Raw genomic sequence first — 12,508 nt, 5'->3', positions numbered from 1 at the left:
TAACCGCACCGCACCGCAAATTTGCGGTTTTTGAAAAACAAAAAACCTTACCATTGGTTTTTATTGCGGTTGCGTTTTATGCGGTTTTGCGGTTAATTTTAGTTGCAGTGCGGTTTTTTGCTCACCCCTACTAATAACTATAACTGCAAGTATGACTTCAGGAACCGATCAGCAATCGTAGCACTTTCAAGGTCTCTTGGAATTGAGAAGATGATGATACGCCATTTAACAATGTCTTACTTATTGTCCAGCAGTTTGTTTCTCGATTTCCGATTTGTTTGACATAGAACTAAATTGAACACATCAATTCGGTTCTGAACGGGCCTGGTACATAGGTCAAAACAAAATCATCGAGGGGCCCAAATATCGCTTCTAATCCAAGAAGTAATAGATAAACTTCGACTCATATGCTTATTCTACTACTTGTTGAATCACACACAAAAGTACATTTTATAACAACGAGTTACCAATGCAGTTTCTTACGATCAATGCATAACCAACTCATAGACAACAAGTCATATCTCTAGGTTTGAAGACTTATATGATGTTACCGTATCATGAACACTCGAGATAAATTCCATGAAGTGATACCAGTGAGCGTGGGTTGAATCCAATGCTCAGAACTTATGATCACTCTTGAGTGTTCTAGCCATGTCCAACAACTTAGACCTCTGCAACCAACTCATGACAGTCTTGATTCATACCTACTTCCAACATATGACCGACTGTGGAGAGTTCGAATAATATGATATACCAAACATAATTATTCTGGAAGTCAAAACATACAAAAGAAATATAGTAAATGATTGACAAAAGATAGCAACACTTTACTCATAAATAAACACAAGTTTTATTCATCATCAAATGTCAATTACACTTTACAAATTTCAAAATTATCTAACTACTAAAACTAATATCATCCTTCAGCCCGATGCTCCGAGCATGCTGGAGATGCTTAACCCGACTCAGTCCCTTCGTGAGGGGATCTGCTGGATTCTCATCCGATGATACCCTCTTTTTCACGAGGAGTCCTTCTTCTATTCGACGTCTGATGAAATGGTATTTTCTATCGATGTGTATGGATCTCCCGTGATCCCTTGGTTCCTTGGCTAAGGCAACTGCACTTTCACTATCACAGAAAATTTCCATTGGCTCCTTTATAGCTGGTACAACTCCAAGGTCTCCAATGAAGCTCTTCAGTCATATCGCCTCCTTTGCTGCCTCGCTTGCAACTATATACTCTGATTCGCAAGTTGAATTAGCCACTGTCTCCTGCTTGGAACTCTTCCAAGTGATTGCTCCTCCATTTAAGGTAAATACCCATCCCGATTGAGAGCGGAAATTATCCCTATCAGTCTGAAAGCTAGCATCACTATACCCTACAACTCTCAAGTCATCACTCCTACTGAGGGTAAGGACCCAGTCCTAAGTCCTGCGTAGGTACTTGAGGATATTCTTTACCATAATCCAATGAGCCTTACCAGGGTTCCCCTGATATCTGCTGACCATGCTCAGGGGAAAGGCCACATCAGGACAAGTGCAGGTCATAACATACATGATCGAGCCTACTGCAAAAGCATAAGGTACTCGACTCATTTTTGCTATCTCCGCCTCAGTACTCGGGCTCTGAGTTTTACTCAGTCTAGCATTACTTTGGATGGGTAACTCTCCTTTCTTGGAATCTTGCATGCTGAACCTCTTCAGCACCTTATCCAAGTAGGTACTCTGACAAAGTCCAATTAGTCTTTTACTCCAGTCTCTCAGAATCCTTATCCCTAGAATATAGGCAGCTTCTCCTAAGTCTTTCATAGAGAAACACTTCCTAAGCCAGGACTACACTTCTTGCAAGGTTGGGATCACATTTCCTATGAGTACTATGTCATCCACATACAGTACCAAAAAGCTAACTATACTCCCACTAGCCTTGACATAGACACAAGATTCATCTTCACTCCTCGAAAATCCAAACTCTTTGACTTTCTCATCGAAGCAAAGATTCCCTCTACGAGGTGCATGTTTCAATCCATAAATGGATTTCTCAAGCTTACACACTCTATTAGGGTACTCTATATTGACAAAACCCTCTGGTTGACACATGTAAACAACTTCAGCTAAGCTTCCATTAAGGAAGGCGGGTTTGACATCCATTTGCCATATTTCATAATCATGAAATGTAGCGATGGCTAACATAATCCTAATAGACTTAATCTTTGCAAGTGGTGAAAAGGTCTCATCATAATCAACACCCGGAGTTTAAGAAAAGCCTTTTGCAACCAGTCGCTCCTTATAAGTGTGTACATTACCATCCATGTCGGTCTTTTTCTCGAAGATCCATTTGCACCCAACTGTCTTACGACCTGGTACATTGTCATCCAAGTTCCAAACTTGATTGTCATACATGGACTGTATTTCGCTGTCCATTGCCTCTTTCCATTTAGTAGACTCGGGGCCTGCCATGGCTTCAGCGTAGCTGTTAGGTTCATCCAGATTTACCAGTCTCTCATCACTGATAAGTGTCTCACCTTTCGCATTAATATGGAAACCATTGTAGTGCTCAGGTGCATTCCTAACCCTTGTGGAATGCCTCAGAGGTACATACATGTCAGTTGGCTCAACAGGAGTTTCGTCCTCAAGTTGAGTGCTAGGATTTGAAGTTCCTTCACCACTTGACTCTTGAATTTCTTCAAGGTCAATTTGCCTTCCACTGTTTCCTTGGCTTATGAACTCTCTCTCTCTCTCTCTCTCTCTCTCTCTCTCTTGAAAGACAACCCTCCTTGATATAAAGACCACATTGTCACTAGGTTTGTAGAAGAGGTAACCAAAAGATTTTTGTGGGTAGCCGATGAAAATACACCTCTCACTTCGATGTTCGAGCTTATCATGAGTCTCATGTCTCACGAAAGCCTCGCAACCCCAAATATTGATGTGGTCTAGTTTGGGAACTTTACCAGTCCACATCTCATGAGGAGTTTTCGCAACTTTCTTAGTAGGGACCATATTAAGGATATGGGCGGCAGTCTCTAAGGCATACCCCCAAAATGAGATTGGTAGCGAAGCTCGACTCATCGTGGAACGAACCATATCCAACAAGGTTCGATTGCACCTCTCAGCCACACCATTCAACTGTGGTGTCCTGGGAGGTGTCAATTGTGAGATAATCCCACATTCCTTAAGATAGTCGAGGAACTCTATACTAAGATACTCACCACCACGATCGGATCAAAGCATCTTAATGTTCCTGCCCAATTGATTCTCGACTTCCTGTATAAACTCTTTAAATGTTTCAAATAGACATATCCATATCTACTATAATCATCAATAAAAGTCAAATAATAACGATTGGCATCGCTTGTGGCAGATTTGAAGGGCCCACACACATCTTTGTGTACCAGATCCAACAAACCTTCACTCCTAGCACAAGAACCAGTGAAGGGTGACTTTGTTATTTATCCAAGTAAGCATGATTCACAATTATCATCTGACTTTAGGTCAAATGACTCCAAGACTCCATCCTTTTGGAGTTGGCCTATGCGTTTCTTGCTCACATGTCCAAGATGACAATGTCATAATGATGCTTTATACAAGTTATTATTACTAGAAGAGTCAATGCACAACACATTATTTCCTAGATTATCTACAACAGATACAGCTTCATACACATCATCACACGGTAATGCTTTAAAATAAAGAACATTATTAAAGAAAGCATTTATTCCACCAATTTCATTTTCAAAAGAAAAGGTAAACCCTTGTTTGTACAAAGCATGAAAGGAAATAATATTTCTTGCCATTTCTGGCAAATAACAACATTTATTCAAATCTAGAGTAAACCCACTACTCAGCAACAAATAATAAACTCCAATCTTGGTGACAGGTGAAGCTTTCCTATTCCCCATGACCAAGTTTATCTTTCCATGCACCACATTCTCACTTCTTCTTACTCCCTGCAAATCAGAACAGATATGAATACCACAACCGGTATCAAGGACCCAAGAGTTAGAATAGGGTGAGTTATTAGATAGAATAGTGTAAATACATTCATGGTTGGGTTTGACTTTCCCATCCTTCACATCTTGCTAGTACTTTGGGCAGTTCCACTTCCAATGCGACTTTTCATAGCAATAGAAGCATTCAGCCTCTTTTGGGTCAGAAGGAGTGACGAAACCTTTCTTGGTTCCACTTGAAGAGAAGCATTTACCCTTGGTACCCTTCGAAGGGCTCTTCCTCTTCTTCCCTCTACCATTCCCGATTGCCAGGACAGGGGCGGAGTTTGGAGTAGGAGTAGGAGTGTTAACAACCGACTTAACTTTAAGACTTGTTTCTGTGGTCTTTAGGAGTCCTTGAAGTTTTTTGAGTGTGAATTCTTCCTTATTCATGTGGTATGTCATGCGAAATTGATCATAACACGAGGGTAAGGAGCGCAAAATAATATCTATTGCAAGCTCCTCAGGGAAGTTCACATTAAGCTTCAGCAAACGATCCACATACCTTTGCATTTTCTGCATGTGGCTCGTGACGGATTCTCCATCCTTCATCCCGGTTGTAATCATGGAGGAGATTATTTCATACCGCTCTTTACGAGCACTCTGATGGTATCTTTCCATCATATCTTGGTGCATCTCAAAAGGGTAGTAGTCCTCATAGGACATCTGGAGTTCAGCTGTCATGGTAGCCATCATGATGCATGCCACTTTGGTGGCATCTCTTTTATGAATCTGGAAGTCAGCGATCTCCTGGGGAGTAGTAGTGGACTCATCGATCTCCTTTAGGTCCTTATCGAGGACATATTCCTTGTCCTTGTAGCGAGTCACCATCCTGATGTTCCGGATCCAAACCATCAAGTGGGAACCATCGAAGATTACCCTCCCACATAGGTTCATGAGGGAAAAGGAGCCATTATGGATTGAGCCAAAAGCAGTGTTGTTGGAAGACATCTGAAAAAGAAGAGAACAAGTTTAGTTTAGATATAGAGATAGTCCTTAATAAAACACCCAAATGTAATATTAAGGCTAGGATCCAATCACAATATATCATAACTTAGAAGAGGGATGTCATAATCTAAGCTATAACATATTTGAAAGGTAGGTGAATGACGATTCACCAATTTCCACCAAAAACCAAAATATAAATTATTAGGTTTTAATTGGTTCTTAGAAATTCCTAGATTCTTTTGAGATTCAATGAACTTTTCAAAGGCATGTTTCAATCTCGAGTGTGCCCTCCAAGTTTTGTGACTGGGATACCGAGGATCACAAAACGAGGTGTGAAGTAACCATGCAAATTACTTGGTACCCTTAATGTTTATCACTCAATCGATGTGCCGGTTAACCACATGCACTCCACCGACCTATAATAAACCTTAAGTCACCCTTTACCTACCTTGTTAAGTCCAAGTTATTGTACCGGTTAACCACACACGCTCCACTAACGACTTAAACAAAGTGTAAAGTGTAATTTCATGGATTAGCACCTTATTCACATTTTCCTAAAGTAACTAAGATTGGGAATTTAATAAAACATTTAGTTACTTTATAATATTCATCATACTTTTAATGAGAATTTTATAAGTCCTTATCCTACCCGTTCGGCTAACGACCCTCCACCGATCAAGGAAGCTGTGGGTGAGAGTGGACACCCATTAAGCTGCCATTTTATAGGCAGCAACCTTATACCCCCCCCCCCCCCCTTATAGACCAGCTTCGTGAATGATTCCTACTAATGGTAAGACGACTTGCTCTTATACATACATACATACATACATATATATATATATATATATATATATATATATATATATATATATATATATATATATATATATATATATATATATTAACTTAAATATATAAAGTATAAGGGTTGATTTTGAACTTTTAAAAATCTAGGGGTTGGAACTAAAGTTTATTAAGATAACTTTACATGTTCCGAAACTTGAGAGCAAGTTTTGTAACTTAACAAAACTCATCAATTCATAACTTATGAGTTATTAAAATGAAGACTCTTCATTTTGTAACTTATGTGTTCTTTTAATGGGTTTAAAACAAAGAGACTTTTTGTTATCCATAACTTGAGGACAAGTTATGGACTCCATTAAAACACATAAAGATCATGAATTAAGCATTAATCAAGTAATTCCTATGATCTATCAAGAACTCATAAGAAAATGAATATTCATATCAAAATTTCAAGAACATATGAACACATATAATCATGTAATTTTTATATTAGCCATTGTAAATGGATTAGAACAACCATTACACCATCTAAAACAAGTTTTACAACACCAAAACAGTTTAGGGTAATGTTTCTAGTCCATTTCCAGCAGCAAAAATCGAAATTTTGCACTCTGCCTGGCCAACTCGTAGAGTGCACAAACTGACTCGCCGAGTTGGATGCAGTTTCACTTGGACTTGTCGAGTCCCCCCATGGAATCATCGAGTCTCCTGTGCAGACAGCTCAAAAATTCGATTTTTTACACAATTTTGCATCAAGTATTAACAAACAAGCCTAGGCTCTGATACCACTGATGGGTTATGAGCATTCTAACACCCCTAAGTGTACATGCAACCCTAGAAAACCTTGGATTTATGTTTGTCTAAAATACATGCAAAATATGATTTCCAAGGTTCATAATCCAATCTAGCATACATGGGGAACTTTTAACATAAAAGATGGCTAGAATTAGATACCTTGTAGTTGATTTGATTCCTTGAAAACCTTGAGAGCCTAGCACCCCAAGTGTGATGCCTCAAATGTTTCACACAACACCAAATGCTTGGGAATAACTTTGAGAGAATATGTAACACTTGTAAAATCGGCCTAGCCCTCTTTTTTTCTTAGTGTGGCCGATTTTGGATGACAACATGTTCTTTATATAGTGTGTCACATCTAGGGTTACACCATGTAAACCCTAATGTGACATGACTCTTCATTTCCATGACCCATGGGTTTGTAACTCCCATGGAGCATCCATGGAGCATCCTATGGACCTTAGCCCAACTTGATAATCCATGGAGCCTTTAGCCCACTATACATGTTATGGATGATTTACATAATCAACCCATATATTTAATTAGTCATCTTTTGATCACTTAATTAATTCTTGATCAATACTAATTAAATAATACTATTAATATATTAGAACTTATAATATATTAATAAACCACAAGTGTTATTTCTCTCATTTAGTCTATCCAAGTGCATGATACCATTCAACCCAAATGGACCATACCGGGTCGGGTCAAGTACATACCAAATATAGTTATGGACTTAGACACCTTATCTAACACTAGTTTGGGGTGATTTATGGCTTATTTTAGTCCCTTTTGATTTGTCCTTGTGAGTAAAGGTTACTCCAAGAGCTTTGCCTTTAGATCTTGACATTTTAGAGGTCCCTAATGCATAAAAATATCACCTTGATGGGTTTTGTGCAACCATGAAAAGTTGATGTCTCATTTCATGGAGCTAAGATGCTAGAAATGGACCTTGGGGTGATTTTAGCAATGCAAAGGCATAAATCCTTCAGCTTTATGGGTTAGGACCTTAATATGATGATATCTTGTGGATTGGATAATAAGTTCTGAATTGATTAAGTCATTTGGCCAAAGGGTTGGGATCAGGTCAGTATGTGGCAGTCTTTCCTAATTTTTAGAGCAAGAAGTGGAACTACAGGAAAGATTTCTTTATCTTTATGGATAACCAATTCATTTTCAAATATAGTTGGGAGACTTTACCCAAGAAATGGGTAAAAAATGGAAAGATCGGAACATGGGAATAACTCTGATACCAATATAGACTGCCCATTTCAATTGTTGTGCTTTCTTAAATTGCATACCTATACAAGGGTTCAAGTTTCGATCGATATTTGCGGAGTTGATCACCCCTCTTGAAAACGAAGATTTGAAGTGGTCTATAATTTACTGATTACTCGGTATAACTTACGCATTCGTGTACAAACCAGTGCAGACGAAGTAACATAAATATCCCCAGTAGTCAGTCCATTTCCATCAGCCGGTTGGTGGGAGCGAGAAGTTTGGGATATGTTTGGTGTTTCTTCCATCAATCATCCAGATCTACGCCGTATATCAACATATTATGGTTTTGAGGATCATCCATTACGAAAAGAGTTGGCTGGGGCGACCACTCTCTTTTCTTTGTAAAATTTCGTCTTACCAAAAAAGACTGACTTCTTACCGACCCACGAAGGGTTGTGAGGCTGGACCAGGTACGAAGAATGAATCTATATCTGTTCATGGAACGGCCGGCGGCCGCTCCACTGTTCGAGCGCAATGCAGTGGTATTGGTTCTGATGAACTCTACGCTTCGTCCCCAGTGCGTAGGGCTGATCCCTGTGTGCTAGAGGGAGGACCAGAAAGTTTGTGTTAAGCATATAGTTGGTTCTCGTCTTGTTTAGGCATTTGGTGCCCTCTCTTTGTCAGTAGAATGACTAAGTACCGAAATTTGACGAGTCAAGTCAGTTCCTCCCACCTAGGTCCCCGGCTTTGCTTCTTTTCCGGAATAGAACCAGCTTGAGTTCTGAGGACAGAAGCCTTTTTTCTGGTTGGCTAGTTGGTTTTCATCTGCCGGAAGAACACCAAAGATTCGTTTTTGCAGAGCCTCCTAGTCAAGACCCGGAAGGTTCACTATTGTTGTAACCATAACCATCGGAATCGGGTTTGTGAAGGAGAGGCAATAGCAGCCCTCTATGAAACTTAAAGATCCTACTCACGTTGTGTACTCCTGGGTACATTGAGCGTACTGTCTGCGAACCCATTTCAGCATTGATCGCGTACGCAGGGCATACGAGCCTGGTACGCCGAGCATATGCTAGGATGGGCTGAAGGAATTATAGGCTTGGGTCTTTGGGTTTTGTTTCATTTGGGCTTTGCCCCTTAACTCCCATGGATAATTTCTAGACTTTAGGCTTTTCTAGATTGGGCCATATTAGGCTTTGGGTGCCATGTAGGAAATTGGGCCTTTAGGGAGCAAATAGGTTGGGCCTTTATTTTGGGCCAAGTAGGAAAAAGGGTAAAATGGTCTTTTACCCTGGATGTTGGACAACTGAACTAAACTATTGATTTTGGATTAAGACCCAATTATTAATTGGGCATTATTAATGATGTTAGCATTCGGTTTTTCCAGACTAGCAGACTGAGATTTTATCTGAGAGATTTAGAAGTTTGAGGTGAGTTTCCTTACTGTGTTTAGCAGGTTAAAGGAACAAATTTTGGCCCATGATTTATTATGTTTAGGATGCTAGTTGTATGTGTGACTCTTGCATGTGTTATGTTTATATGTATATCGGGCGAGGCCAGATGCCGAGCAGGGCCTGATGATCATATTGTATGCTATTTATCTTTGTGATTTTTATATGTGTTTATATGTTTGTATGTATACCGGGGGAGGCTCGACGCCATGCGGGGCCTAATGACTAACAGATCTGTTCCGAGCGGGGCTCGATGTCGGGTGGAGCCTGATGATGGGCGGGGCCCATTATATTATTGTTATATATGGTATGAAATATTTGGGGAACTCACTAAGCTTTATACTTACAGTTTTCAGTTTATGTTTCAAGTACGTTTGGTTCGAAGGGGAAGAGCCCGTGATGATTGCAGTGCACACACCACATTGTTCTTCATGTTACATGAATCCGATGTTTTTGGATGTTATTTGTTATACTCTAATTTTCTATGGTTTTCATGATATTTTGTTGGTTGATGGTTTCATTAATTTAAAATTGAAACTTTTAGTCTTAATTATTTAGACGTTACAATGTTTGGTTTAGCTCTTTCTTCTAAATTGATTTTAAGTGAACAGTCTGAGGGACTAATGCCCTTGATATCAGTAATCTTCCATGTGATGGCATTCTTTTGTTTCTTGAGTACTTCAACTAGGATTTCCTTTTATTTTTGTGTGAGATTAACTGCTACGATGACTGGCTTTTGATCATTTTCTTCCAAGAATGCGTACTCCAGATGTTCGGGCAAATCTTTTAATTCGAATTTTGGTTTTTGTTCAATGACCACGACGTGGGCATCTTACCACATTGTGGTGCTATAATATTTTTCATCATATCGAGTAAATTCAGATTGCCATGGCGTGGTGTTATTACCACGTCATGGTGGGTCTTCAATTGCTTTTTTCAATTCATTGTACTCACTCTCTTCAAGTAGCTTCTCTAGTTCTTGTAACTCATGTTTAACATCAAAATCACCTTCTTGTAGAACCATGTAACCCTTAGTTTCCATTTCCTTCCATCCTCCAAGCTCTTTCTCCAAAATTTCATCGAACACATCTACCGAAAAAGCCATGTCATCACTTATTCTAGAATGTTTTATTTCTCTATTAACCCTAAAAGTTACAGCATCTTCTCCAACTCGAAGATTGAGTTTAAATTCTCTTATGTCTACTAAGGCTCAGGCAGTGCTCAAAAAGGGCCTTTCAATAATAATTGGTACTTGTTCGTCTTCCTCCATGTCTAGAACAATGAAATCTATGGGAAAAACAAACTTGTCAATTTTAACTAATAAATCTGCACAAATTCCTCTTGGAAAGGTCACCATTTTATTGGCTAAGTGAATGTCCATGTGGATTGGTATTGGTTCTGGGAGGTCAAGTTTCTTGAAGAATGAATATGGCATCAAGTTAACACTTGCTCCCGAATCGGCTAGAGCATGGCTTGTGGCTAGATTCTTGAATTGGCATGGAAGTGTTAAACTACCTGAATCACCCATCTTCTTTGGTAGCATGTTCACATTAGCAGATGAGCAAGTTTCATTTAGTACTACTCTAGACACCTCCCATATCTTCTTTCGATTTGTTAGGAGATCCTTAAGGAACTTTGCATACTCTGGCATTTGAGCTAAGGCTTCAATGAACGGGATGTTGATTTGAAGGGATTTGATGTGCTCTAGGAATTTATGGTAGTCTTCAGCATTTTTATCTTGTCTTGCTCTACTGGAAAGGGCAGTGGTGGGCGGTATGGCTTAACGGGTTTATCAGTTTTGTTTTCAGGTGCTCGCCACGTCGTGGTGTCTTCACCACGTCATGGTGACTATTCAGTGTCTTTTCTTGACTTGCTTCTCTCCCTTCCTGCTCATCATACGAGTTATTTCTATTAATTTGAGTCATATGGGTAACAATTTTTCCACTTCTTGTTGTAATGGCCTGGATGTGAGCTCCTCTTGGATTTTGTTCGGTGTTCCTGGAAGTGTGCTCGGTAATCTTTCGTTAAATTGCTTTGATAGTTGCCGGATTTGTTGCTCAACGTTCTTGATTCGAACTTGCTGATTTCTAAATATTGCTTCGGTTTCTTCGTGTCTCTTTTCTGATGAGACAGCAAAACGAGCAACTGTTGTCTCGATATTGGGTTTCTTTTCGGGAGCCGATTCCTCTTTTGAGTAAAAGCCTCTTCCTTTTTTTCATATTTCTCTTCGTTGGCTTTCTTATACTCATCATAAGGTAACCACTTCTTTTTGGGCTTTCTCCAGTCTTTTTCATAACGATCACCGCTCAAATAGCAAGCTTGGGCCTTTCAGTTTCCATTTTCATCAAAATCACAATCTTTGGTTAAAAGTGGCCCGTTACAGTTTTCACACCCCACTCGTATAGCATGGTTTGTTTGATCCATTTTTGTCATCCTTCCACCCATGTTATGAAACATTGCTAAGACCGCCGCCATGTCATCTAAAGCAAAATTCACGATTCCTCTAGTTACATCTTGTCGAGGGTTATGATATTCTCTTTAATGTTTGGAAAACTCCTCGATTAGCTCCTTGATTACGTTTGGTGCTTTCTTTGTGAGTGGCCCTTGAGAATAAAGGAGTTGCCTAGTCGTTACGTTTACCCCATCATAAAAGATTACTACTTCTTGTTGGATGTTTAGATCATTTTGAGGACAGTTTCTAAGCAATCCCTTGTAATGCTCCCATGCCTCATATAAAGATTCTCCCGCTTGTTGCTCGAAATTTGCAGTAGCCTTCTTCAACTTGGAAACCTTATATGGTGGGCAAAATTGTTGAATGAACTCTTCACGCATTTGTGCCCATGTTTTTATTGTGCGTGGTGAGAGTGCCTTCAGCTAATCTTTTGTTGCACCCTTAAGAGTAACGAGGAACATTCTTAGCAAAACTGTCTCGCTAGGTATGGTTGGTATGTTGAAGAAGTCGGCGATTTCATTGACCTCGTCAATGTGCTTGTAAGCGTCCTCGTGGTCTTTCCCATGGAATGGTATGTCTTTCAATTAAGCAAGTATGTGTCCTTTCAACTCAAAGCTAGTTGTGTTAGGAATTATGGGTTGCACAAGTCCCGGTCTAGTGTCTTCATGCATCCATCTCTTATATGCCTCCATCATCGTGTCAACAATGTCCGTCATTTTGGCTTTTGGCTCGCTTCCGGGTTCGCTCACTTTGTCTGATTCAGGTTCGCTTTCTGGCTCGTAACCTACTTCATTTTTGTTAGGAGTCTTCTCAAAACTTTCGAATTCGCTTTATAGAGTCTGTTTGCTTGA

The 12,508-nt window shown here is 39.6% G+C and overlaps 1 protein-coding gene and 1 non-coding gene across 2 annotated transcripts; one reads left to right on the top strand and one right to left on the bottom strand.

Annotated features, from left to right (window-relative positions):
- Positions 1–10,415: 10,415 nt before the first annotated feature.
- On the bottom strand, positions 10,416–10,856 carry LOC111896174 (uncharacterized). The gene has a single exon (XM_023892192.1). It carries the CDS (start codon positions 10,854–10,856, stop codon positions 10,416–10,418), a length of 441 nt encoding a protein of 146 aa, XP_023747960.1.
- A 1,026-nt stretch (positions 10,857–11,882) lies between these two features.
- LOC111896219 (small nucleolar RNA R71) lies at positions 11,883–11,989 on the top strand. Its single transcript, XR_002851833.1, has one exon. It is a non-coding gene; the product is annotated as a small nucleolar RNA R71 (small nucleolar RNA).
- The last annotated feature ends 519 nt before the right edge of the window (positions 11,990–12,508 follow it).

The sequence above is a fragment of the Lactuca sativa genome, chromosome 8, assembly GCF_002870075.4.
Source record: "Lactuca sativa cultivar Salinas chromosome 8, Lsat_Salinas_v11, whole genome shotgun sequence".
Taxonomy (NCBI): Eukaryota; Viridiplantae; Streptophyta; class Magnoliopsida; order Asterales; family Asteraceae; genus Lactuca; species Lactuca sativa.
Note: the sequence above shows the minus strand (reverse complement) of the source record. Positions and strands in the feature narration are given on the sequence as shown.